Source organism: Rhinolophus sinicus, chromosome 15 (genome assembly GCF_057876585.1).
Source record: "Rhinolophus sinicus isolate RSI-liver-muscle chromosome 15, RSI-T2T, whole genome shotgun sequence".
Lineage (NCBI taxonomy): Eukaryota > Metazoa > Chordata > Mammalia > Chiroptera > Rhinolophidae > Rhinolophus > Rhinolophus sinicus.
In genome coordinates, this window is record NC_142515.1 from 1985294 (window position 1) to 2013185 (window position 27892).

The 27892-nt window shown below is 44.2% G+C and overlaps 1 protein-coding gene and 1 long non-coding RNA gene across 5 annotated transcripts; both read left to right on the forward strand.

The window, feature by feature from the left end:
- On the forward strand, positions 1 to 27892 carry C15H10orf143 (chromosome 15 C10orf143 homolog). Of its 4 annotated transcripts, XR_016018847.1 has the most exons (5): positions 1 to 141; positions 14811 to 14975; positions 15084 to 15146; positions 26927 to 27046; positions 27363 to 27892. XR_016018847.1 is itself a non-coding variant. In XM_074338795.2 (4 exons), exons 1-4 carry the CDS (start codon positions 73 to 75, stop codon positions 27390 to 27392), a joined length of 327 nt encoding a protein of 108 aa, XP_074194896.2. In that variant the 5' UTR covers positions 1 to 72; the 3' UTR covers positions 27393 to 27892. The 4 variants fall into 4 exon arrangements, 3 of the variants coding, with proteins under 3 accessions (XP_074194896.2, XP_088647871.1, XP_074194895.2); XM_074338795.2 differs by lacking the exon at positions 26927 to 27046; XM_088791745.1 differs by lacking the exons at positions 26927 to 27046; positions 27363 to 27892 and adding an exon at positions 16379 to 20173.
- LOC109445695 (uncharacterized) lies at positions 348 to 7844 on the forward strand. Its single transcript, XR_012498351.2, has 3 exons — positions 348 to 406; positions 865 to 1126; positions 7268 to 7844. It is a non-coding gene; the product is annotated as an uncharacterized LOC109445695 (long non-coding RNA).

Genomic DNA, 27892 nt, shown 5'->3' on the forward strand with positions numbered 1-27892 from the left:
GAAGGGGGCGTGGACGCGGCGGTCGGCCAAGGGTGTGGATGAGAAGTCCGCGGACTCTGGCCTGTGGGCCAAATGGACACTGTGGCGCTGGGCAGGTGGCGACGGCGGAAGCCGGAGGAGCTGCAGGTTCCCGGGGACGCGGTAAGTCCCCCGGGGCACGGGCGTTAGCAGCGGGAAGGCGGTGTCCTTGGGCGGGCCCACAGTGGGCTTCGTGTCTCCCGGCGGCCCAGACGAGGAGGAGGCCTGGCGGCAGCCGCCCGGCTCACCTGTGGGGGCGGAGCCCGGGTGGGCGTGGAGCCCCGGGTGGGCGTGGCCCATCCTCTGGTAGCGCCTGCGCAGAGGCGCGGGACCCGGGCGCCGCCAGACCCGCACGCTCCCGGGGATTGGAGACCAGGGTCCTTCAAAGGTGCGCGGGGCTCCCTGCGCCGCCTGTGACTCGGTGTCTAGTCCACGTGGTGCCGCACGGTCTGCACGCTCTTCTTTCTGAGTCCCGTCGACACGCGCAGGCGCTGGGCTGCGGGAGGTCGGGGTACTAGTTAAGCAGTCGTCTGTCGGTCGGGCGTGGGCTGAGTGCTTTGACCGGGGTCGACAGGATGAGAGGTGATAGGCAGGGTGGGTGGGTAATCAGGCCTGTGAGACTGGAAGGGAAAACAGCGTAGGAGCTGGGAAAGCGCTTGGCCCTTTAGGGAACTGAAAGAGCAGCGGGACGAGCGGGAAGGCAGAGCCTCGGGGCAGCTTTGCTGTCGTCCGCCTCTGTCTGCAAATTGCTGGTTCCTCCTCCACCTCGTTTACGTCTTGGGTCCTCGCCAAGAGCAGCCAGCGTACCCGGCATCTGACTTTCTGTTTGCTTCTTCCGGACTACAGGCTGGATGAGCGCAGGGTCTGTCTTCCGAGTTAATGCAGCCTACGTTGTTTTCACGTGTTTTGCACAGCACAGCGAGTGACTAGCATTCTCCCTGCTCCATTGTTTCCTCGCCACCCACTGCCTGACCACGAAGCCACTGTCACAGCTCCACCCTACTCAGGGACCATGTTACTAGGTTTAGCTTCTGTAGCAGAGACACTTCAAACGACATTGGCTCAAACAAGGTGGAAGTTTGATTCTCTGCTACATAACAGTATGGAGGTGAGCGGTCTGGGGAGGTGGAGCATAGGGACCCTAATACAGGTCGATGACATCCAGGGACCCAGTTCCTTCTGTCTCAGCCCTGCTACTACCCCTGAGTCTTGCTTGTCCTTTTCTGCGTGGTCAGTGCTGGCTCATTACTACGGTGCTCACAGTCCATACAGTGGGAAGGAAATAGTAAAGTGACAGGGTCACACTGACGTTTTAAGAGCAGCTCTGTGGAAATGACAGGGATGGTGGTCAGAGTGAAGGTGGAGGTGGGGTGAGGTGAGGGGTGGGCAAGGAACATATAGATCACAAGAGGTGGCGGAGGCTTGGGCAGAGACAGCGGTGAGATGGTGAAAGTAGACAGACTCAGCTCTCTAGTTTGGAGGAAGCACTAACACGTCTTGCTGATGGAGTGGATGTGGAAGGTAGTGTACGGGGAGCCGTCCAGGATGACTCCCAGCCTTGTGATAAAAGCACCTCCCAATAAAAGTGGTGCTTTTATTGAGAGAAGGTCGGTGTGGGGCTGTGGCGGGGAAAACGAGGCATTGCAGTTAGGCCGTGCTGAGTGTCCGGCCTTTGAGACGCTTAGCAGAGATGTGGTACATCCTGCGAGTTATGGAGTGGTTACCGGCTGGATTATCTGAATTTCATAGCACCCTGTTATTGTGAGTGAGGAAACAGGTACAGAGAGGTTAATCGGCTGGCGTAAGGATACCCAGCTAGTAAGTGGAGGAACGAGGTCTGAAGCCCTGCCATCTGCCTGCAAAGCCTGCCCCCTTAACCACCGGGCCCTACAGCTTCCACTGTGGGACTTGTGGAACTGAAACAGGAGGCTTTGCAATAAAGTCCTAAGTTGGCCATAAAATGATGGAAAGTGTGATGGCACGGGCTGTCAGGGACGGGCAACCAGGGGTCATTATTGATCAGAAAGAACAGGAAAGGCTTCTGGAAGAAACTTCGAATGATCTTTCAGGTTGAAATTGCTGAAACGAAGTGCCCAGCTTCAGGTTGCAATACTTGGACCAGTGAAGAGTGAGTTGGGTGTCTTATTGCCCTGGTGTGTGTGGCCTCCTAATTTGATAAAGTTCTTGTTTATATTGTATTGTGTCCTAGTCTTTGATCTAATAATCCAGATTGAGGTCAATAAAGTGTTCAAGTTCTTGTCCCAAGTTTTCCTCCCCTCTGCCCGCCCCCCACACACCCGTGGCTCTGCACCTTGTGCGCTGTAACCACCAGTGGAGGTTTAGGAACTGCAGCAGCCGGGACCCATCTTTACTAGCTTCGCAAGTGGGGCTCGTGCCGAGCTGGCATCTGGCACCTCTCGGTAATTCTGACTGTGGGAAGTTAGCTAATGTGGTAACACGTGTAGCAGTTAGGTACCAGTGGTGTTTATTGTGTCCCTTGGGCAGATGTTTTTTGAACACCTGTTATATACCAAGCAGTGTTCTGGGCTCTGGAAGAAGAGAAGTGAAGTCTTCAGTCAGGTTGACCCTGTGACGTGGGGCATCCCGTGCTGGCTCTGTCAGTCCCCCTGCCCACGCCACTCACCACACCACATGTTTCAGAATGAAACTGTCTTCCGGGAGCACATAAGCGTCTTGTCCACTCAGTCTTTCCTCTCCGCTAAGATTCTCCTGAAAGAGCAAGGGCTCTGAGCACACCTGAGATGCCTGGGCTCACGGTCCACTCGGTACCATTCGGGTTCCATCAGAGCTGATTCAGGATCCTTTTCCGAGCTTTTGATCCCGAGGCTAAGCAGCCATTTCCTCTGTTGCTATTTCTTTCCATTCTTAGTCGATGTCCTTTAGAAATAAAATAGAAGGATGCATTAATTCATTGGCTGGTATTAGGATGTTTTGCTTATTGTTTCTGTTTCTTTTTATTTATTTTTAATGCCATTGTTGGGGTATAACAAACTACACATGTTTATAGTTTGACTTTTGGCCCTTATAAATAATGCTTTTATGAACATTTATGTTCCAATTTTTGTATGGACATGTTTTTATTTCTCTTGGGTATATACCAGTTGTAGAATTTCTGGGTCAGTGTGGTAACTGTAACTATCTTTAAACATTTCAGGAACTCCTAGATTATTTTCCAAAGGGACGGCACCGTTTCATATTCCCATCAGCAGTGTATGAGGTTTCCAGTTTCTTTATATCCTCACCAAAACTTGTTATCTGTTTTTTAAAATTATAGACATCCTGTGTGTTACCTCTCTGTGGTTTTGATTTGCATTTTCTTTATAACTTAAGACTTTGAGCATCTTTTAATGTACTTCTTGGCCATTTGTGTATCTTTTTTGGAGAAATGTCTATCAGATCCTTTGCCCATTTTTTAATTGGGTTTTTTTGTCTTTTTATTGTTGAGTTATAATAACTTGTTATGTATTCTAAATATAAGTCCCTTAACAGATGTATGATTTGCGTATTTTTTCGCCCATTCTGTATCCCTATTTCCTTCTAAAAGTCATCGTTTTAGCTCTTACATTTACATCTATGTTCCATTTCAAGTTAGTTTTTTGTATGGTGTCGGGTAAGGTTCCAACCTCATTATTTTGCGTATAGTAGTAAATTGTTCAAAGCTCTGTTTGTTGAAAAGGCTTTTCTTTCTCCCTTGTTATTACCTTGGCCCCTTTGTTGAAAACGAATACACTGTAAATGTGAGGGTGTTTTTTCTGGATTCTCAATTCTATTCTGTTGATCTATGTCTATATCCTTATGTCAGTACCAGTCTTGATTACTGTAGTTTCTGGTAAGTTTTTAAACCTGGAAATGGGAGTCCTCCAATTTTGTTCTTTGTTGTTGTTCTGAGCCCTTTAATTTCCATACGAATTTTAGGGTCCCTTGTCAATTTCTGCAAAGAAGGCAGCTGGAATTTTGGTAGGGATTGTGTTGAATCTATAGATTAATTTGATTCCGTCTGAACAATATTGAGTCTTCTGTGAATATTGAATGTCTTTCTAAGTTTTGTTGATGTTTTTAGATTGCTTTCCTACTTACTGTGTCATTAACTTTCACCCAGATCTTTATTATTTCTTTTCTTCTTACATTTGGTTCAGTTCTTTTGTTTCTTAAGGTGGTATTTAGGGTGAAAGCTGAGTTCATTGGGTGGATACCTGTCCTGTTTTCTCTTGTCGGCATTCGGTGTATACATCGCCCCCTAAGTTTTTCTTTAGTGCAGTTTTAGGTACATTTTGTTTTCATTTTTTGCAATTCAAAATGCTTTATAATTTTCCATTTGATCTCTTCTTTGATGCATTTCTCATTTACAAGTGTGTTATTTAGTTTCCAACTATTGGGGTTTTCTAGAGATCTTTTATTGCTTCCTAATTTAATTCCAGCATGGTCAGAGAACATACTTTGTATGACTTGAGCCCTTTTAAGTTTACTGAGACTTGTTTTCTAAAATTTATTTTATTTTATTATAAGTGAAATATTTTATTTCACTTAACATGAAATCTATTCTCTTAACAAATGTTACATGTGCAGTACACTAATGGTGACTGTAGGTACAATGTTAGACAGGAGATTTCTAAGCTTATTTATCTTACTTACCTGAAACTTTATGCCTGTTGATTAATGACTCCATTTCCCCTCCCCACCTGGTAACCAACCTTTGATTTTATGCATTTAACTATTGTAGATACCGCCTATAAGTGGAATCATGCAGTATATGTCTAGCTTATTTCTCTTCGCCTAATGTCCTCAAAGCCCATCCATGTTGTCACATACTGCAAAATTTTCTTTCTTTTTCAAGGCATGTTTTTCAGGTTCGTCCATGAAGAAGCACACGTCAGTCGCTTGTTCCTGTTAATTGCTAGCTCATATTCTGGTCTGTGAGGAGACCACGCTCAGTCTGCCCGTTCATCAGTTGATGGACATTAGGCCTTCTTTTCCTTTTTGGCTCTTATGAACAGTGCTGAAAATTAGGAAAATTTACATGTAGATCGTTGTGTGGACACGTTTTCATTTCCGTTAGGTAGACACCTAGGACTGGAATGGCTAGTCCCCCGGTAGATTTATGTTTTCACTTTCTAGGAAACTGCCAAACTGTTTTGCAGAGTGCACCCTGCCAGCGCCTTATGAGGGTTCCTGTTTGCCCACATGCGCATCCGTCTGTCTGATGACAGCTGTTCTAATAGGTACGAAGCTGATGTCCTCTGATGACTAGTGATTTTGAACATCTTTTCATGTGCTTATTCATCACTCAGAACTTTTTTGGTGAACTGTTAAAAAAAATCTTTTGCCCGCTTTTAAAAAAAGCTTTATGTATAATTTACATAGCTTACAGTTCACTCTTTTGGAATGCACAGATCCGTCTTTTCAGTATATTCACAGTTGTGTAAAGACCACAATCTAATCTCAACATTTCCATCTCCTGGGAAGGATCCTGGCACCCGTTAGCGGCTACTCCCTGCTTCCTGCTTCCGCCGTCCTAAGCAACTGTCAGTTCACTTTCTGTCTCTTTGAGTTTGCCTGTTCTCCACAATTGGTATTGATGGAATCACAGAATAGTTCATATGTGGTCTCTTGTGACTGGTTTCTTTCACTTAGCATAATAGGTTTTGAGGTACATCCATGTGGAAAATCGGTGCCTTTCTCATTTTTGTTGCTAATCAGTATTCCATCGTCTGGACAGACCACATTGTCTTTACCTGTTTATCAGCTGATGGGCATTTGGGTTGTTAGCACTTCCGGGCTTTATCAGCAATGCAGCCGAGAACATTCGCGTCCAAGTTTGCGTGGACAGATGTTTTCATTTCTCTTGGGTAGCTACCTAATTGTGGAATTGCTGGGCCATAGGGTGACTGTGCTTGGCAGGTTGAGGAATCTCCAGACTGTACCCACAGCAACTGCACCCTTTAGATTCCCGCGGGCAGTGAATGAGGGTTCCAGTTTCTCCACACCCTTCTCATCACTTGCTATTGTCTCTTTTTTGGTTGTAACCATTCTGGTGGGTGGGAAGTGGTATCCTATTGTGGGTTATGGTTTTTTTTCCATTGTGTTTTTGATTTGCGTTTTTCTTAGGACTAATGATGTTGAATCTCTTTTCATGTGCTTATTGGCATTTTGTGCATCTTAGCTGGAAAAATTACTATTCAAATCCTTTGCCCATTCAAAAACTTACGTTATTTGTCTTGTTAAATTGAAAGACTTCTTTATATATTCTGGGTACAAATCCTTTAACATATGTATGATGTGCATTTTCTCCAAGGATGTGGCTTGACTTTTTACTTTCTTAATGGTGTCTTTTGAAGTCCGAAAGTTAGATATGGATGAAGTCTAATTTATCAATTTGTTTCTTTCATGGATCATGCTTTTGGTGTCATATCTAAGAAATCTCTAACCCAAGATCACAAAGAGTTTCTCCTGTGTTCTTTTCTAAAAATTTTATGCCTTTAGTTCTTACATTTAGATCTCTTATTCATGTTGAGTTAATTTTCATCTGTCATATGTGGTAGGGCCCTAAGTCCCTCCTTTTGCATGTGGATACTGAATCGTGGCAGCACCATTTTTTTGTGAAGGCCGTTCTTTCTTGGTGGAATTGTCTTGGCACCTTTGACAAGTCGGTTAGCCATAAATATGAGGATTTTCTTCTGATTCTCAGTTCTGTGTTTGTTCCTGTACACACTGCCTCAATTATTGTAGACTTACGTTAAGACTAGAAATCTTTTTCCTACACGGTTTAACTTTTAGTGCTTCTTTAGTTGTATTTCTCAGTCTTGTCTGTGACTGAAAATACACTGAAGATCCAGGTCTTACATTTCAAATCATCGGACATCAGGCAAGTTAACCTCGGTTTTTGGACTTTGTTCTCCTCATCTATGAAATAGAAATAGAATTCCCTGCTCTTCCCGTGTCACAGAATTATTGTGAGGATCAAATGACAGAAATGTGGAAACACTGTAAGCTAGTTTTTGTGATGGGAAGGGATGCTCATTAGGGTCTGTCTGTTGTAAGAAAATGTGTGTGCCTGCTTGCCTTAAGGTCCTTAATTGTAATCCGGAGTATGACTCAGGTTATAGTGTTCTTGATAAATGTTGCAAGCGTAAAATTCATCCTCAGTAAGTCTAGTGTGTGCATTGATGTCTTTTTACGTGGATTAGAAGTGACTGGTTTTTCTTTGCTCTTCCCTGCTGTCTTCCTTCAGATAACCAGCTCTCATAGAGTTGAGTTGGCACCCTTCTGACCAGGGGCTCTTGGTCGTCTCCTCAGAAATCGCCTTCTCTCTGCCAAGCTGGATTGGCACCGTACGTTCAGATCTGTTTGGTTCGAGCCCCGTTCGCCCTGATGACATGGGAGTGGAGAGCAGGAATCCTCGCTCTGTCCTCTCTGGCGTTGACACGGTGCCAGATTTCACTGTGTTGTAGAGCAAACCTCCTAAGTGCAAGGTCATTTTCCAGATGAAAGTGTCATCGAGGAGGACACTTTGTGATGGAAACCGTGCTTTCTTCTGAATGGCGGTGTGACGGGCCTTGCCAGTCGAGTTCGTCAGCGGTGACACTTCTGTGTCCAGGGCTGGTGGACGTCCACGTCAGCTCCTCCATCCACATCAGCAAAAGTAAACTGTTTTTACTTCGGTGGAATGAAAACTAAACCAAACTAAACTAAAACGCCTCCTTGGACAAACTGTTTCCGGCAGCTAGGATGCAATTAACCAGCATGACACACTTATAATGCACATGATCTTCAGAATAAAGGCCACTAGTCAATACAAATCCTCAAAATGAAGGGTGTGTGTGTGTGTGTGTAGACGCCGTTGATTGCATTACTGCATTCTAATGATTTACACTGGTATTCCAACACATGGTGCATATACCTAACTCACATATTAGCATATATGTTAGACGCTCGTATGTTCAATTCAAGGTGTGTAATCTTTAAGGACGTGCCATTTTCTGGCTGTGCTGATTTTCTGTCGAAGTGTGCAAGGAAGTTGGTGTCTTTTTTTTCTTTATTCTCCACATTCTTCCCTAGTAGAGTGGAGGGTGGGTTTTGGGAGGTGGCCACATGTCCGAGTTCAGCCCCCGCAGTGCTGGTACCTGACCTGTGTCTTCTCTGTGCCCTGTTCCCTGCTCTGTTCATGGGCTCACCAGTGTGTGCCCAGCTGTGGGGTGACAGCATCCCCGTCTGGTTTCTCTCTTCCTCATGGGCCTCAAATTTCATAGGAGCCGTGAAGCCTTTAGCACCTGCCCCTCCCTCCCAGCCGCCCAGGCCCTCTCCTCAAGCTCACTGGGGCCCCCTCACTTCCAATAGGGGAGAAGGTCCCGGGCAACAAAGGCGCGATCGGCCTCCGCAGTGAGGGCAGCGTGTCTTTCCCAGACCTGCCACCTCTGTTCCACCGTTGAGGAACGTGAGACGTAGTTTGTAGTTTATATTTTAATTTATGCATCTTATCAAGTGTCTTGGTCATGTTGCTCCTGCAGTTGTTCTCTGGCGAGGTTGCTGTTGGACCGGTCTTCAGTTACTGTGGAGAAATGGGGTCTTTGTGTCCACGCAGGATTTTAATTTTGTTTCTACAGTATGGGGGCTTTGTAGCCAGGTGGCCAATCTTCACCTGCCTCTAGGAAGGCTGATACCCCCTCCAGAAGGCTGTAGAGTGACCCGTCATGCGCGCACCTTGGAGCTAAGTGCCTCTGCAGCCTTCACTTGCTTGGGTCCCACCACCCCCGGCACTGGGCTGTTTGCCAAGTAAGTGTCCAGGTCAATATCGTGTACAGTCAGCTCTCCGTGTCCGCAGTAAATAGCAGGAACATGAATCATTCAGTCCACTCAGCTGGCCGAGGGCCACCAAGCCCGTAATCACGTCCCTGGAGGAGCCCGGCCGTCACCCAGCCATCACCCAGCACCTTGGTCTCAGAGTGGCTCCCCCTTCGCCTGCCACACGTGTGTGGGGGCCTGACCTGAGCCACTTGAAGGATGCCAGCTGGACCATGGACGATCACAGGTCTGCCAAGCTTCATGTGCCACACGTTAGGTGAGCCCACAGAACTGGTTCAGAATGGAGCCCCAGAGGGTCCAGGTTTCATCGTCAGTGTAGGTTCTGCCTCTCACTCGTCCGTCCATGCCCTGTGCTTTCCTTCTTGGCAGGTCTGACGTTATTCAGGAGGAACAAGGGAAAAGATGATTGCTCCTAGCCGACTGGTGTCACTGATGGGGAAGGGAGACCTAGGCATAAAGTAGTATTTCTACCTTTTCCCTTTAGCACAGATTATTGAAAGTTGAGAGTAAACCAGTTTTAACACATTACACCTGATTTTTAAATTGAATGTATTGGGATACATTGGTTAATAGCATTATATAGATTTCAGGGGTACAGCTTTATAATACGACACCTGTGTACGCTCTTATGTGCTCACCACCCAAAGTCTAGTCTCCTTCCGTCACCATGTATCTGACCCCCTTTACACTCTTCGTCCTTCCCCCTGCCCTCTGGTAACCAGCATAGTGTGGTCTGAGTTTGGTTTCTATTTTCTGTTTGTTGCTTTTTGTTTTATATCCCACATAGGAGTGAAACCATACGGTTCTTGTCCTTTTCCAGCCATTGTATTTCACTTAGCATCATACTCTCAAGATCCATCCATTTTGTTGCAATGGCAGCATTTCATCTTTTTCTGGCCGAGCCGTATTCCGTTGTGTGTACGTACCACGTCTTTGTCCAGCCGTCTGTTGAAGGACACTGAGGTTGTCTCCATGTCTTTTCACCCTCTTTTTACAGTATAAAGATTGAGCAGATCCCGAATGACCAGAGCTCCAGGCCCTTGGTCTTTTCTTCTCCAGTACTGTCATCTGATGTAGGTGAAGGTGCAGGAGGCCACATTATTTGCAAGTCGTGAAGATGATTACTGTGATTATTGCAGCATTAATATGATTACTGCAGCATTAACATGATTACTGCAGCATTAACATGATTACTGCAGCATTAACATGATTACTGCAGCATTAATATTACTGCAGCATTAATATGATTACTGCAGCATTAACATGACTATTGCAACATTAATATGATTATTGCAGCATTAACATGATTACTGCAGCATTAATATGATTACTGCAGCATTAATATGATTACTGCAGCATTAGTATGATTACTGCAGCATTAACATGATTATTGCAGCATTAATATGATTACTGCAGCATTAATATTACTGCAGCATTAACATGATTACTGCAGCATTAACATGATTACTGCAGTATTTGGCAGAATGATTGATTATATTTTGATATGCTAGAATACAACATGGAAATCAAATTAAATTTAATGAGGGTCTGCAGGAGAGCATGCAGTTAAATTTAAAGAAGAGGGACACTCAGTAAGGGCCAGGAATGGGACAGTTGCTTCATGTGGAGAAGACACGAGGGTTGTGGAGGGTGCGAGTCTCTCTCAAACCCACGTGTGATGTAGTTGCTGAGACCATTCAATTAGTGTATGTTTTCACTGGTTATTTCCTCTTCGTCATTTCTTATTTTCTACATTTGTGCTTTTACCTCTTTTTTCTTGATCAACTTAGCTAGTGGATTGTCTGTTTTGTTAATTCCTCCCACCACACAAAAACACCTACAGTTTAGATTTATTAGATCTGTTTTACAATGGAAAAACCTCTACCTCATCAATCAGGTATTCCCTCAATTATTTCCTTCCTTGTGTTTTCTTTTGGGTTACTGTGTTGTTGTTTTTCTAGTTTTCATGAGCTGAGATTTATTTGTTAATTTTATTTTTTTCATTTTTATTGATAAAAATGTTAGCATAATGACTATTTCTCTGATTACTGCTTTAAATAAACCATTCCATAGATTCTGATATGTAATGTTTTCTTGTCATTATTTGTTTTAGAGTCTGTATTTAGTTTGTATTTCCTCTTATTCACCTAAGAGTCAGTGATGGGGGTTTTAAATACCCAGGTGCAAGCGCCTTTCTGTGTTTTGTTTTTGTTAGTAATGTATAGTTTTATTGCATTGTGATCAGAAGGTGTTGTTTGCAGTATTTCTACCTTAAGGAGGTAGTTTCTACATTATGTTGGTATTTACTTTGTGACCTAATGTATGATCAGTTGTTGTGACTGTGCCACAGGTTCTTGATAAGAATGTGTATTTGCTGTCATCAGGGTGTAGAGTTCAAGATATAGCCATAGGCTCTACCTTGATTGATAGCGTCTAGATCGTCTGTCTCCTTATTTCGTGTATACTTGCTCTACCTTGTACTGAGAATAGTGTAGTACATCTCCTAAGATTAGTGTGTTTCTAACTGGGTTTCCTTGGGTCCGCTGTCGTGTTTGCTTCATGAAGGTCGTGCTTGTGTTAGTTGGTGCGTACATGTTCATGAGTATTATGTCTCCGTCGTGCACTGCGGCTTTTAGCATGAAATATGTCCTCAATTGTGTTTAACACGTTGGGGCTTGATTTCGACTTGGTCTACTCCTGTTCTTTTTGTTTTCATTTTCCAGGTGTACTTTTGTCCATCCTTTTTATGTTTAGCCTTTCAGAATGACTTCGTTTTAGGTATGTCTCTTCTTTACAGCATATAGTTGGGTCTTGTTCTGTGAGCCAAATTAAAAATCTCTTTCTTTTAACAGATGACTTAAGCCCATTAATATTTATTGGCATGACTAATTTGTTTGCAACTCTTTATCGTAATATTTTATAATTATGTATATTTTGTTGTATTTGCTATTTCTTTCTCTATGAGATTTGTCTTCTTTTCTCTTTTATTGAGATTTTTCAACTTTGGATTTACACAGATTTGTATTTAAACCTATTTTGATGTCCTTAGTAACCTGTTTTATTATTTTACTCGTCACTGTCTGATTTACCAGTTTTTTCCGGTATCCTTTAATACACACCTATAAATAATAGCCTAGATATTAATCAGACTTTTTCTACTTTCCTTCTCCCTTCATCTCCCATATTTTAATTGAATTATTTCTGCTTTGTATATAATGTTTGTACATTAGTCTGTCAGCCAAATCCCACCTTCATTTCAGTCTTAGATACGCATCTAAATAACTAGAAATGCTCGTCAGAATCCTTTTGCTGGAATTTTCCCAGTCACCGCTTGGTTAGATAAAGCTCATCCTCACATAGAATCCACAGGAAGGGCTGATGGGTGTAGGGGTGTAGTATTCTCTAAATTCACGTATGTTAAAAACGGTTTTTGATAGTCTTGATAACAAAGGCAGCTTGCTGGATTTAAAATTCCTGGTTCGTTCTTTCTTTCACTGAGTTGTTTAGAAGTGTTGCTCCATTGTTGTCTTACTTGCATGTTGGCTTTGCAAAGTCTGATGCCAGTCTCGTTCCTTGGCACGTTCACTGATCTTTGTGCCCAGCCAGGGGCCTTGAGGATTTTTGTCTTTGTCTTTGAAATCTCATAGTTTTGTTAGGATACGTCTCCGAGTTGATCATTCTGGGTTGATTTCCCAGGTACCCTGTGAACCTTTTCATTTTAAGATTCAGTCCCTTTTCTATTTCTGAAAAGTTTTCTTGGATTATAGTTTTAAATATTAGCTTTGCCCCTTTATTTTGCTTTCCTCTTTCAGGAACTCTGATTTATGAGCGTTATTCCTTCTTTGTCTTCCACTCCCGCTGCTTTATTTCTTACTCTTTAATTCTTTTTTTAAATGGCATTTTCATTCTCTCCATTGTATTCCTATCTTTCCTCCATGCCCTTTACTAATTGTTATTTGAATTTATGTTCCTTGGGCACTTTATAATTTTTTCTTTGTTTCTGAAATAATGTCGTTTTTTCCTTTCATTACTTTCCTGAGTTCATTCACCTTTTCCTTCCTTTCTCTGTTTTGGTCCCCTTCTGCTTTTAACTTTACATTTCTAATTCAAGGTGATTTTTCGTATCTTCTTGTTTGTTTGAACATATTTAATTATGTTTTTAGAGTACTGACCTACAGTTTTCTTTAGATTCATGATTGTTTTCAGGAGGAAATTTTCATGGTATTTGTGTTTTTCAAAAGCTCGCTAGTGTGATGGCACCTCTTTTGTTAGTGGAGCCAAGTCCCCAGCTCAGGTTGCTGTTTGCGTGTGTGTTTAGGTGACTGACGGGGAACCGCATGTGCAACCCTTCTGGTATTATGGTCCCTAAACTTCCCCTCTCTTCCTTCTTTTTATCTTCACCAACCAATTCCCAAAGAGTGCTTCTCCCTTCCTCTGTTGCCTTGTTCTCCCCCCGGTAGTCATGAGTTTTGAAGCCTGCATCTTTACATGGTAGCTGGTCCTTTAAATTGTGTGGACTTTGAAATCGCTTCCCTGAGTCCCTGCTGTGGTCTGCGCAGGTCCTTTCATAGCTTTTTCATGTTTGTCGTGGACCTTGCAGGGGGTAGGGCGTGAGGGTGGCGTGTAAATCGCTCGCACCCTCTGTGCTAGTGTCCCTCCTCCGTCCATCACAGTTTTTCCTTCTGCTCTTTCCCTCCACGGAGCCCACGTCGGTGGGTGGGGGGGCGGGCACACTTGAATTTGGTGGCGTTTGTATTTTTATAAGCCTTATTTTCAGATTTCGGCAGTCTCTGTCTTTAAGTTTTAACCAGGGTGTGGTTAGGTGTAGAATTTCTGGTTTCCCTTTCTGTAATTTTGTGTCGTTTGGGAAGAACTATAGAGAGGTGGGTGACAGCTGTGCCCTGCGCTTGTCCTTGGCTACCTGGGAGTCAAGTGCTTAGCCCAATAAATTATTCTAGTGGCTTACGGGGCTCAGAGTTCAACATTTTTCATTTTAATCCTTGAGTGTTTTAAGGTATGTTAGAGAATAGTAAAACTAACAGTATACACCAATGATACGAAGTTTCTATATTGAATAAATCCATTAAATAAAAAGAAGTCAATTTAGAAAATATTAAATACATAATAGTACAGATAAACAAATGTGGCACGATCATAGCAATTGTGGTTTGCAAGTGACCGGAGGCGTTGGGAGCCGCTGTGTTAACAGAAGTGTCTGCCGGCAGCAGGAGCTGTCCAGCAGCGGGGCCTGAGGGCTGGCTCAGGACCCGGCCGCCATTGGCGCCAGCAAGGCCGACTCCGGGGCTGTTTGCAAAGGCCCTCCTGCCTCTGTCAGTGAAAGCAGAGTTACCTCTCAGAATACACAAAGTCCTGGAACTTTGAGAGTGAATGATGTTGTCTTTAGCATTAGAGGATTGTTTTGATAATTTATCTTCTTCAGTTCAGGGAAGCAAAAACCAAGTGGTAACTTTCCCAAAGGTATCCAGTTATGAACTGTGTTTGCAACTTTTGAAATAAAATTAATTTGCTCTAAAGTGTCAGTAAGAGAAAGAATTATTCACATGTGAATTATTCCTATTGCATTAAGAAAGTATGTAATGTAGCACTGGGCAAAATGTGTTGAAGCATAGAACTAGTTTCTTGAACAAAATTTATAGGTTTCGTACATTTTCAATATCAATAAACCAATCACAATAGTTTATTACAAGAGTTTCGGCCAAAATTGTTAAAATGACTATTTTAAATCTATAAAGCTAAGTAAATATCAGACGATGCAGGAAATAATCAGGTTAAATGTAATTGATGGCGGTTATTGCTGAAGATAAAGTTTAAAGTCATCTCCTCAGATGTCCTATAAACTTTCCCCGCTCCACAGGGGTCTGTATGTGCCACTAAAGTTTTCAGAAAGCAAATTTAATTAGAGTGTTGTGTGCTTTATGAGGCCATCTCATGTGAAATTTTGTTTGTTTTAGAAACGGGCATGCAGGAGCTTGGAAGCAGCTGTACAGGAACGGGGCTGCCCCCCAGGCAAGGCCAGCGTCCTGGGGTCCTGGGGCTGTGAGAATCTGGCCTGGCCGCCTGGAGGCCACCTCCCTGCAACGAGGCCAGACATTGGCCAGGGGCCACCACGTGTGGGGGTAGGTTCCTGTTCCTGCCACACCAGCTGGGAACCCATTTAAATATTTTAATAAAAAGTGTAAATAACCATTGTTCTGATACATCTGCGTCTGTGATTTGTTAAATAGATTCCTCCAAACGGTGGAAGGAGCCTGGCCCAGCCGTGCCCGAGATGTATTGCAGGAGAATCTGTAAGTGCATTAACCTTCTTGCTGTGACATAAAAGATAGACTTGTTCTTAAATATTAGATCCATAAAACAAAGTTAATAAAAATGGCAATTACGTTTCTAAGGAATGAGGGATGTAAATAAAAAGGTGCAGATTGATTTAAGCTTTTCTTAGTATTCTACTGGGGTGCAAACTAATTTGTTTCCAGCTTCAAGTTGGAAATAGAAATGGAAAATACATTTAAAATTCTTTCTAAAAGCAGGACTCAGGGAAGGGAACAGGCCATGGAATAGTGTGACACAGAGATCTTTTCAGGGCATCTGGGAGACAAGACCTGCCCTCATTTCGTCATCCAAATAGAATGCACATTGTTTTCTCTGGTCTCTGTTTAAGCTGCTCTGTCATGTTTCCATAAACTTCCCATAAACCACACATTTCAGAAGGAGACATGCAGCAGTCACACCACTAGTTCAAAGTAAAGGGAGGTCTGACTCTGCCAGTCAGTCTCAGGGTCCTGTATCAGGCAGAACGTCCTAGAGTGCACATTAGCATAATAATACCTTTGTTATTAATTTTGAGCTTATTTAAGAACAAGTTAATATATATTTGATAAGCTCTGTAATTCTTGGGGTTTTTTAAATTTAAAATTTGGAATCTTAATACTGTAATAAAATAGAATTGTGTTTAATTTCCAAACACAGAAACCAGGAGTGTGTGTGTGTGTGTGTGTGTGTGTGTGTGTGTGTGTGTGCGCGTGTCTGTGTATTTCTGCTATTGCCCCCTAAAGATTTTTAGAGAAATGTATTGCTGTGTTTTTGATGAGCAAAAGATTGAGTCCATAAATTAGAGAGCTCTTCAACGGACACGCTGGCAAGCTACTGTGTTTCACAACGAGAGGCAATGAGTGTGTTTTAAACCAAGACCTGAAACTGTGGCAGTTGTCACCCGTGTGAACCTCTGATTATCTGAAGTCATTAGACAAGTATAAACAGAGCCTTTGTTTCGGAGTCAGTCCCTGAAGGCGTGTGTCTCCACCTCCAGGAGCATTTCCGCTGGTTCTGTACGTTCCCTGGCAGAGTCCTTCCTGCACAGCGGGAAATCAGGGCCCTGCAGTTTGAACTGCCGTGCTTAGGCTGACTCATGCAACTGCCAGACAGACCCTGCCATGCAGAGATAAGTCACTTGGAGAAACAGGACCCCGTTCTGGGCACCTGCATTAATGCTGTGACTGTCCTTGTTCTCATCGCACGCCAGGGGAATGTGCTTTCAAACCCCCATCTGTGGGGCAAACCCTGCGAGTGGAGCACGGATTCTCGGCGCCCTGGGAGCTTGTGTTCTGGCATGAATGGTGTAAAGGGAAAAAAAATTTGGCTCAAGCAACTGATTGGATCATTTTAGCTAATATTCTGTTTGAACAACAGCACCTATTTGATGAGGGTTTTCCTTCCTTTGTAATTCCCCAAGCTTGCCTCTGTTATGTTTCAGAGGAAATGAATCTATGAGCAGAAAACCTATATTGATATGTAAATATATCATTTTTTTGTTAATGCTTGATATTCTTTTTCATCTAAATTTCAGAAACCGACTTTAAAAAATCAGTTTCCCTTTATTTGTAGTTATTCTCAATAAAATTTCACCGAGGCTTGGGTGATTTAATATTTACACCCACTATTTCTAAGTCTTATGTAAATAAAGATTGAAATGTGAATTTGAAAAGTCACACCTCTTGATATTTGAACAGACTATAGCTGCATATATCTTCTTTTTCTAATAATATGGCTAGTTTCCCTCTAAGCTTTTAAAATAATAAGACACTATTTTTGTATTCTAGAGCATCGAAAGTTCAGTGTTAAATAAAAAGCAAACAGTATTTTTAGTGATGCAGGATCCCAGGGAGAAGTACTTAGCACAGCTCGCCGGGGGCCGCAGCCCACGTTTCGGATGGCTTCATCACACAAGCAGCGCCATGCGTGCACAGGTGTGCCCCCTTTGCACATGAGTGCCCCTGCCCCGCCCCACCATCCCCTGCCAGCTCCTGGAGCTGACCCAGGTGACGGCCTTGGGTAGTTTGCCTGGAATTCCCAGCAGGAAACGTGTGTGTGATTCTCAGCTTCTTTGGTGCTTTTCCGCAGTCGCTTATCCTTTCGCATCTTACTCCGAAATTATTTCTGATCCTGTGTATTTCTGACCCGGTGGCTATCGGTCATCTGATCAGTTCTGCTCTAAGTTCTCCACGCGGCTGTCTCAGCTCGGTGCCTGAGTTCCTGTTGTCCTTCTGTTCCTAAGCTTTTTCTTGTTTTTGTCGTGAATCATTTCTCACGAATGCGAGGTCCTGACTTCTCACATACGCAAGCACTCTTCCCGTAGACCTTCTCACACTCACGGTCCACAATGGCATTGAGACAGGTTAGTTAGTGTGACATCAGGCACTTAGGAATTCCCTGGTAGACTGAGCAGAAGCTGAACTGACCATGTCTTCCAAGCCTGAAGATAACCTGCTCCTACAGGGCAAAAACCTTAATGATGCTCTGGAGCAACCGGAACATTTCAAAAGTCTCCCCTAGGCTGAAACGGCAGAGCGGCTCTGATAAACATCATACTGGTGGGTCCCAGCATTCCAATAGTCCCCTCCCGGGTAGAAATAGAAATATAAAAGTAAAAGCCTTTTGCCTCAGTCACTGGGCTTCCCAGTTTCGGGTACCCCCTCCCGCTTGGGAGCTGTAACCTTTTCTCTTGCTTTAATAAACTATCTTCCTTTACGACTGCGTCTCCCTGGTCTGGGTTCCATTCTTCTGCTTCACGAGACACGATCCCGGCCCACACCCAGAAATTGCCGGCAAATTCTACATCAGCACATGACTCTCTTCTCTGTTTCATCTATTCCAGCTCATTGTACAGTGCTCAGTGTTTCAGTAGTTGCTGACGTAGTTTCTTATGGTAATCACTGTGAAGATTCAACTCACAGTGCAAGTTATTCAGAAAAGCATCTCTTCCTAGTCCTGAGTCACCCTGCTCGTGTTACTGACAGATGGGATGAAACTGTCCTCTACTCATGTGGCGGGACGTGGTAGTGTCGTTCCGGGCGTCCACTCCTCCCCCCAGCGCCAGGCTGCCTCTGCTGGGCACCATCCGGTGCTCCAAGTCCAGAAGCAGCCAATGGTCGCCGTCACCAGCAGGCCCCTTTTCCTTCCGCAGGGGTTTCCAGAGCTGGACCGTGGCCTTGGAGCAGGCCTCCTTCTTGGGCCAGCTCAGCCTGTGGGGTCCAAGTGTGAAAACAAAATCGCGCCGTTCTTTGCAAATTCAAACCCATGAAGGGAAACCTCCAAAGATCTCCAGAATTAAAAAGACACATGAAAACGGGGTGTCGTTATAAGGCAGAAAACTATAGGAAGAAGAGAGTTAGGGTGTTGGTTGGGGGAGGTGCTGTCCCCTCAGCCCTGTGTTTTCCGAGTGGCGCCTGCTCTCTGACACTGTAGCTCCCCAGCGCTGGAGTCCCTTGGGGGAGGGGGCTGCCCTCAGGTTTCAGGGGGTCAGCGTGAGGGTCAGGTGCCCATTTTCCCTCAGCTCCATCCCTGGCTTTGTCTCCCCTGCTCTCTGTGGCGGAGCCTGCATTTCTGCACTCCCGTGCCTCTGGTGTCTGACTCTGGACAGGAGTGTGGTGGGAGGGCATTTCTCCCCTCCCCCCTGCAACCCCCAAGGGCAGCCTCAGCGCCTCCCTCCAGGGTCACGGTCCTGCAGGGGTGGTCCTAGCTCTGACCAGTGGGTGCCTGGGCTGCGATCACACTCCTCTCCTATGTCCTCCCAGCCCGAGGGTGGGGCCTCCTGCTGTGGGTTGTGGTGTTGCCTCTCCCCCTGTGTGGCTTCTCTCGTCTCACCATTTGTGCAGTTGAATCTCATGTTAAATTCCCCCTGTTGGAAATACCTAGATTGGTTTCTGTTCTCTGACTGGACCCTGCCTGGGCTAATCTGCTGATGAGCGGACAAATTCCTTTGGGGGTGGGGAGGAGGGAAAAAAGATGAGCTTGCTGTTTGAACACAGCATTCGGGGTATTTGCTGCCCACCTCAGGCTTAGCTTCTGAGTCCAGAGCCCAGCATTTGGGACGCTGGCAGAGCCAGTCGGGCTGTAAGTCAGACGGGGCGTGTAACATGGAAAACTCCAGTTGGGCCTTGTAATATTGCCCATCACTGGTGTTACTTTGCTTTCTTTTATCTGGTGTTACTGGGTTTTACCCAAACTGGTAGTGAATTGCCGCCTGAAAACCAACATGGAAACATGATTTTGTTGGTATTGTAGACCAGCCCCACCCCCCACCTCCCAACAAATTGACTTCGGCTACTGGCATGATCCTTCGTGTGGAGGGCAGATACTGAGGGAGTCGTTTTAGTAAGCCTCCGTCTTACTCGCTTTTTGACCTCGAATCCACTGCCTGACCATGGGGTGGGGGCGGGAAGAGTGGCAGGCAGTGCAGGAGTAGAAATGGAAGACCAGGAAAGGGTCTGCAGTCTGAGCCTGTTTTGGGTTCATTTTTCCTCGCAGGGGGCAGCGGGAGCCCAAGTATAATTATTATTGGATTCTAAGTGGATGTATGTTTTTTCTTTGTACTTCTTTTATCTCCAAATGGATGACCTTTAAAATACTAATTTTATTTGCTGTGTCACTGGCGATTGTATCTATAAACACTGCACTGGACCGGCGCAGACCCAGGACCCAGTGGAAACGAGGTTTCTGCCTTTCTCCTGTGCCTGCCTGTGCTTGGTACGGTAGGCCAGCTGTCAAGCCGGCCACAAAGGCCGAGGCTGAAAATGTAGCGTTCTGACCTAGATTAAGAAAGCAATGTGCAGGGGTTTGCTCTTTGTGTCCTATTTCAGCAGCAGCTCGCTCTTGTCAGTCCTTTATTCTTATGTCCTGAGAGAAGGAAATGCACTCATGGAAGGCTCAATGGGAATTTCATTGATCGTGCTGTAAGAATCAAGTTGTGCTTCGTGCATTTTTCCTTTCGGTTTGTCAGGGATCCCAGAGTTCACCGGTCTAACCCCGTCAATTTACAGATAAGGAAAATGAGGTCTGTAGGGGTTAAGTGATTGGCCTGCCATGCGCTGGGCTCGACGGGGAGGCTGGGGCTCCAGCTTTCACTACAGCCCTCTCCTCCTGCTCGGGGCTGCTGTGTGTGTCCAGCCAGTGTGCCAGCAGCAGTCCCGCACACTGGGTACAGCGGCGGCTAACCCCCTGCGAAGTGCAGCAGTGACTTTGTGGGTCTTCATGTACATCGTCCCCACACACCGTCAGAGCCCCTGGCTAAGACACAGAGCTGTGTTATTCTAACCGGGGAAGAAACAACTGGCAAGAGGAGCGTTGGGCTGTGTCAGTAGCCAAATGCGAATCCCCAAATAGATGAGTTTGAATTGACTCGCTGACAAAATTTTCAGATTGAGCTTCTGACAGTAAGTGTTTTCTCTGGAATATGGATACCAGAAAAATGGTGTTCTTTAACAATTTTAACTTACTTTGATCATTTCTAGGCTCTGAGGGATCAGAAAGCCTTCAGATGACGGGAAGAGCGAAGCAAAACCCTCTTTCTCTAGGAATAAAATATCTTAAACTGTGAGGAGATGGTGAAAAGGAATAAAAAAAAGTGAACACTTTAAGAAAAGTGCATTGTTGACTTCTTACAAGCATGTTAGATTAAGCTAATACAGTGTGCGTCCCTCCTGCTACAGATGAAAACATGAAGTACATAGTTAATCATATAAGTGAAGAGAGAAGTGAAAACAGAGCAGTAGATGCCAAACACATCCCTGTGGCTGCCCTGTGGTCGGCCTCTGTTGGGTTTGGTCCTCGACTGGGCCCAGAGACAGGGGGCTAGAATTCTAATGTCCAGAGATGGATGTGACTTTGGCCAGTGGAGGTGTGGCAGCTAGAATTTGGACCCTTGCCTAAAGTTCAGAGCCTTGAAAAGCTGCCTGTACTTTAAAAGGGGATTACAAATTAAAATACCAGGCCATGCATGGGTGCAGGCTCCAATTCATTCTATCTCTGTGGTATAAGAATCAAAAGTTAGCATTAACATAAAAATACTGCAGCTATTGAATCCTTAAGGTTTTGGATACTGGCAAAGGCAGCATTGTCCTGTAGGCTTCCACCACCCAGAGCATACAGAGCTCAGGGATGAAATAGCTGCACTGGGGATGAGATCACAAGAAAAAAGACCCACAGAAACAAACCACCATGGTTAGAGAGGAGGAGAGGGGGTCAGGAACTCTAACAGGAAAGTAGAAACGTCCAAGAATCTGAAGTAATAAAGGAAACTGAAGTTCACTATAAAAGTATTTTGATTTTAAAAAGTGATTGAAGAAGAAAAAGTCATAATGAAAGAAGAGGACAGTATGAAAAAAGTAATTGGAAGGTTTAAAAAAAAATAAAAGTAAATGATATGGTCATTGAAGTTAAAAGGAAAAAAAAATCATTAGGTTAGACACAGTTAAAGACAGAATTAGTGAATTAGAAGATAGATCTAGGGAAATCATTCAAAATACATCAAGAGAGATAAAGCGATATAAACTATGGAAGGGTGATTAGGAATCATAGAGGAAAGAATGAGAAGGTCCATTAGGAAATGCAGAAAAAAAAGAATTTATTATGGGAGAGGAAAAGATAATGAAAAGATCTGAAAAGAAAAGTGACTTTTGAAAAGATAATGGCTGAGAATTTCCTAGAATTGAAGAAAGCCAAACAATTTTGAAGCAGAAGAACAAGGTGAGGAAGATTACCTATCGAGTGTCAAGATATATTATAAAGCTACGATAATTAAGATGATGTGTCATTAGCCCAGGAATAGACAAATAGAGCAATGAATAAACATGCATTTATGGCAGTTTGATGCATTACAGAGAAGATAATCAAATCAGTTGGGAATGACAAGGTACTCTATAAATTGTGCTAGGATGACTATCCCTATATGAGGAAAGATAAAATTAGATTTCTACCTCACACAAAAATCAATCCTGGGAGGTGGGGGAAGATTAAAGACCCTAAATGTCAAAAAAAAAAAACAAAAACAAAAACAAACAAACAAAAAAAAACCCCAAGAAACAAAGAAAACAACCAAAAAAAACGAAAAACACACAAAAAAACTTTAAGCCTTTCAGTAGAAAAGGAGAATACTAGGTATGACAATTAAGTTTGCGAACTTGTTGCAATAATGTTACTAACCTTTTTTTATATCAGAGGGATTATTCATTATGAATTTGTACCAACTGGACGAACAGTTAAAAGTTAATCAAGTTTACTATTTGTAAGTGCTGAAAAGGCTGCATGAAAAAGTTAGACGACCTGAATTTTTCGCCAACAATTTATGGCTCTTGCATCACAACACTGTCTGTGAGGGAGTTTTTGGCCAGTAAACAAATAACTGTATTGGAACACCCTCCCTACTCACCTGATTTGGCCCCCAGTGACTTCTTTCTTTACCCAAAGATAAAGGAAATGTTGAAAGGAAGACATTTTGATGACATTCAGGACATCAAGAGTAATACAACAACAGCTCTGATGGCCATTCCAGAAAAAGAGTTCCAGAATTGATTTGAAGGGTAGACTAGGCACTGGTGTCGGTGCATAGCTTCCCAAGGCGAGTACTTTGAAGGTGACCGTAGTGATATTCAGCCATGGGTTGTGTAGCATTTTTTGTAGGATGAGTTCACGACCTTAATTGTCAGACCTCATATATTTATGAAGTCAGGTAGATTTATGAAGTGTAATAAACCCAGAGCACTTATTTTAATATATTTGACTGTGTGCATTAAGACACATTGCATTGTCAAAATTTCCCCATCACTATCTAAGAATATGTCATAAAGCAGGGAGGACATTTACAACACACAAAATGGAAAGTAGCAGATAAATGGGGAGTGTTTATGAATTGGCAAAAAAAGAGGAAACCCAGTTAGTCAATAAATATAAGTGGGTGTTTAACCTCACTAGTAGTTAAGGGCATGCAAATTAAAGTGTCACATTAATAAAAATAAAAATGATAGTATGAGGAGAATGCAGAGCTGAAGGATCTGTCCTCTTTGTTGGAGGCGGTATAAATTGGCACAGTGACTTGGAGAGCAAATACCTAGTAACAGGGACCGTGGGTATTCCCTGTGACCTAGAAGTTTCAGTCCTAGGTATGTATCCTAAGAGATGCCCTAGAAAATTCATGTGAAATAATTGTTGTAGTATTGTTTGCTTAACAAAATGCCAGAAATAACCTAAATGTCTATTAATAGGAGAATGAATAAATGAATTGGGGTATATTTATTTAATGAAATACTATACACAGCAGTGAAAACGAACAAACTGAAAAGAAAAATACAGAAGGATATGTACAGAACAATACCATTTAGATATAATTTTAAACATGTAAAACATTGATACATATTGAATAAGATAATAAAAACATACCTAAGAATGAACGTCAAGTTCAGGATGATGAAGTGTATGTCTCCTGAGGAAGTGGGGTCTCAGGAGGCAGAGGGTATTTCAGTCATATCTGTACTGTTGTATCTCTTCAGCCATGTGATGGTTCATGAGTGTTGTTTATATTGTTGTGTACACTTTTCTGTTTGCCTGAAGAATCGTGGTGAGTCTTGGGCATGATGTTTCCACACATCCGTCATGGTAAAACTGAAGAACATTGAAGACAAAGAGAAAAATCTATGGAGCTGCTAGAGAGAAGTGACTGATTATCCATGAAGGAAAAATACTTTGACAACAGACCTCTCCTTGGTAACAGTAGGCACTAGGAGTCCTTGGAATAGCATCTTTGAAACCCTAAAGGAGCTGCCTTTGTGGGCATGTGGGTTGGCACACAGCTGGACCATCCCAGGTGGTTTCATAGGTTAAAAGTCAATCCTACACGAAGAAACATATGGATGACTTAACATTAGAAAAACTACTATGTTGTCTAATCGAAAAAGAAAAAACAAAGGATCGTCTTAGTAGATGTGGAAACAGTGTTCAGTTATCTGCAGATCCCATTCGTGACAAAAATTCAGCACACCAGAAACAGAACGGAGGATTTTTCCTGGTAAGGATATTGTTCTCAGTGGAAGCATTTCCACTGATGAAGAAAACAAGACAAGTCTGCTTGCTATCACTTCTGCTTAGTGTACTGGGATTCCTAGCTAACACAAGTAGACAAAAAAGAAATAATAGGTATAAAATTAGAAAGGAAAAAAATAAATTTTTATTTGTAGATGATATAAATGTCTATATAGAAAACCTAAGAAATGTACAGATAAATTACTAGAACTAATATTCATCAAGGTTGTTGAATATAAAGTAAACATGTAAAAAAATCTCATTCACATCATTTCTTCATGTGGATTTGAGTTAACTACCTAGTGTCCTTTAATTTCAACTCGAAATATTTCCCCTTCAGTATTTCTTGTAGGGCAGGTCTACTAGTGACAGATTTTCTCTCTTTGTTTATCTGGGCATGTCTTAAGCTCTCCCCCAGTTTTGAAGAATAGTTTTGTTGGATATAGAATTCTTAGTAGATGACCTGTCAGCACTTTGAATATGTCGTCTCACTGCCTTCTGACTTCCACATAGCTGGTGAGAAATTAGCTGTTAATCTGATTGAGAATCCCTTGCATGTGATATGTCTTCTCTCTGCTTTCAGAATTCTTTGGGTTTTGACACTTCTTGTGATGGGTCTAGGTGTCTATCTCTATGGGCTTGTCCTAGTTGTAGTTCATTGTGCTTCTTGGATGTGCAGATTTATCATTTTCATCAAGTTTTAGAAGTGTTGGCCATTATTTCTTCAACTATTCTTTCTGCCCCTTTCCTTCTGAGCCTCCTGTTGTGTAAGACTTAGAGTCAAAGCACAACTGTTTTCTGACTTAATCAGATCGGAGACTCAGTGCTGGGCACGTCCCATCAGACATGCCCCTGATGTCTGGTCCGTGCCATCGGCATCTGGGGTCCAAGGACTCGAGACCTCACTGGACCACCCCTGTCTGGCTCAGGGGCAGCACAGCTCCTCTTTGGCTCTGCTTTGAGAGGGCCGTGGACTAACTGGAACCTACTGTGAGAAGAGGGAAGTCATGTCAGGGGACAGAGCATTGGGTGAAAGGTCTAAATGAGCAATTTCTGCAGGTTCTTTCGTGTTTAAGATTCCAGATCTTGGACCTCATGTTGTGTCGTGTGACTCTGTCTATCTAATTGTCCCCAAGTCTTATCCGTTCTGCCTCCAACAAACATGTCTTCAGACACATCCTGTCCAACGGAGGTGGGGGTGGGGCAGGAGGGAGACATCTTAGCAAAGACTGTTTTTTAAAAAATCAGTTTTTTTTGAGCCATGTGGTGGTGCTGGTGATGATGGTGAACATGATGACAATGAAATTAACTGAAAACATTCCCCCCCGCCCCGTCCCACTATCTCTCCTGAGACAGGCCCAGGCCCCGTCTTCCCTGGGATCTTGCGTCCTGACCCCACCCATTCCACCCCTCACCCCCAGCGCCTGGGCTGAGAGGTCCTCCCGACCTCTCACCTGCACAACTCCTGTGCCCCAAGCAGCCCTTCTCCATCTGGGGTCCTGCTACCGAGGTCTCATGACGAGTGTTCCCTGGCCGAAGACGTTTGAGAAATGCATCCTTTCCCCCACGTCTTGGAGACGTGATGTGCATCAGACTATTAAAGACCCTGAGAAGGACAGTAAATAAACCTGTTTAATTTTGTTCAGTCTACTGTTTCCAAAATGTCCTTTAGTAAAAGGGCACCTGTCACACATGGACTTGGAGACTTTGGGAAACAGGCCCGATGATTAAATTCAGCACCTAATTCATTATGGTGTTCAGGGCCTTTCACAGTCTGGGCACAGCCTGACTTCGCAGGCAGATCTCCTGTCACTGCCCGTGGGCACCATTGTCACAAAGATTCTCCAGTTCTGGAACATTCCGACCGCATGCTAGTCTCACTGCCTGCGATGCCCTCTCTCACCTTGTGAGATTCCACTCCGCCTTCATGGTCCATCGAGAGACCTGTCCTGAGTAAAGCCTCCCCCAGCTCCTCATGAGGTAGAATCAGTGCCACCACAGCATCTTGTCCCCATCACCTGAATGAGCCACCTGTGTGAAACCGGCCCATGAGCTTGGGTACTGCTTCCCCTGCTGTCAGTAAGACCCGAGTCTCTCCTGTTGGGTCCCCATGGCTCAGGGCGGCACCTACCTTCCAAGAAACGGGGACGCCATCATTGGCAGCCTACTCTGTTCTCCCCACCACCTGGCCCACCCCGCCCTTCCTGGCCTCGGCTGGCCCCGGGAGCCCACCTCCATCAGCGTGTGGTCTTGGAGAGCAGGGCTGCCCTGTCGGCCTCTGGCCATGGGCCTTGGAGCCTCGCTGTTGTCCGCTGCTGTGATAGCCAAGTGGGACAAAGGTTTCCGAATGCTGGACGAGACCTCATTTCATGGTGGCACAGTGTCTGGCCACCTGTCTGCCAGCAGCCATCTGGCTCCCCCAGTTATTTGTGCGGTAAAGGTGAGGAGCCCCTGGTGGGGACGGTGACGAACCCGGGTTACTTCCATCCACATTCTAGCCCCCCAAAGGGGCCACCGCACCGGTTCTGTATGGACCCCGGTTCAGTACTTAGGAGACAGCGTCGTGTGCGAGTCCTGTTTTTCTGAGTATTTGGATGATCGTCTCATTCTCTTTTCCCTCATAGCCAGGAAGAAAAATAACATGTATGAGAACATTCTGTTTAACAGTCACTGTGGAAGCGCTTTAAATATCTTAATTATAATATTTTTATATTTACAGGCACATCTCGTTTTATTGTGCTCCGCTTTATTCTGCTTCGCAGACACTGCGTTTTTTACGCATTGAAGGCCAGTCCCTCCACCAGCCAAAGATTAGGACTCGCTGAGGGCTCCGATGATGGTTAGCAGTTTTTATCAATAACGTATTTTTTAATTAAGGTTATGTCATTACACACTTAATAGACTACAGTGTCATGTAAACACTTGTGTGTGCACTGCAAACCAGCACACTCGTGTGATGGGCTGCATTGCGGTTCTCGCCGTGGTCTGGGACGGAGCCCACGTCTCGCTGAGGCGTGTGTGTGCGCTGTATACGTGCACACGGGCCTCAGAAGTACGGCCTCGCTCAGCCGCGCCGGGTCGCTGAGCACACGGCCGCCGTAGGTGAACTGAACCAATGAAAGGCATCCCCACAATGTGCTCCTTTATCATTTTAGGGACATTTCAGCCACATCGAGAATCGGTAGAAGATGCAAGTCGGAAAAGGAAGATTCCAGTTTGGGTTTCAAACCCCCACGTGGCGCAAACGTAAATCTGTCACGGATGGATGTGGGCGTCCACCTGTTGTCCCATTCAGGTAACCCACGTCCTCCACGCTCAGCCAGCAGAACCTGTCACCCCCAGAGCCTGCACCTCGCTGGTGCTCGTGAAGCTTCTCCCGCTGTGTCCTGGTCAAGAAGGAGACCAGGCGTCATGGAAAAGTGTAAAACATTCACTGTCAAACTTCCTGCCTTTGGCTTATGGAACCAAATCCAGATGTAGCCCCACTTTTGTGCTTTTCAGGGGTTTTGTCCATGTATCCAGGGCTGCTGTGTGTTCCTTTTTAATGAAAAGACCTATTTTTATATTTAAAATACTCTCTTACACTGAATTTTGCTAAGTGCCAGTGTTCAGTCTGTGTAATTTTCTAACTGGAATTATCAGGCACAGGACCCCTTTGCTATTAAAATGGAAGTTTCTCACTTTC

Coding starts and splice junctions, on each gene's coding strand:
- C15H10orf143 (XM_088791745.1), top strand. CDS start 73: ATGGACACTGTGGCGCTGGGCAGGTGGCGACGGCGGAAGCCGGAGGAG. Junction 142..14,810: donor TGCAGGTTCCCGGGGACGCG/GTAAGTCCCCCG, acceptor TGTTTGTTTTAG/AAACGGGCATGCAGGAGCTT. Junction 14,976..15,083: donor AGGGGCCACCACGTGTGGGG/GTAGGTTCCTGT, acceptor TTTGTTAAATAG/ATTCCTCCAAACGGTGGAAG.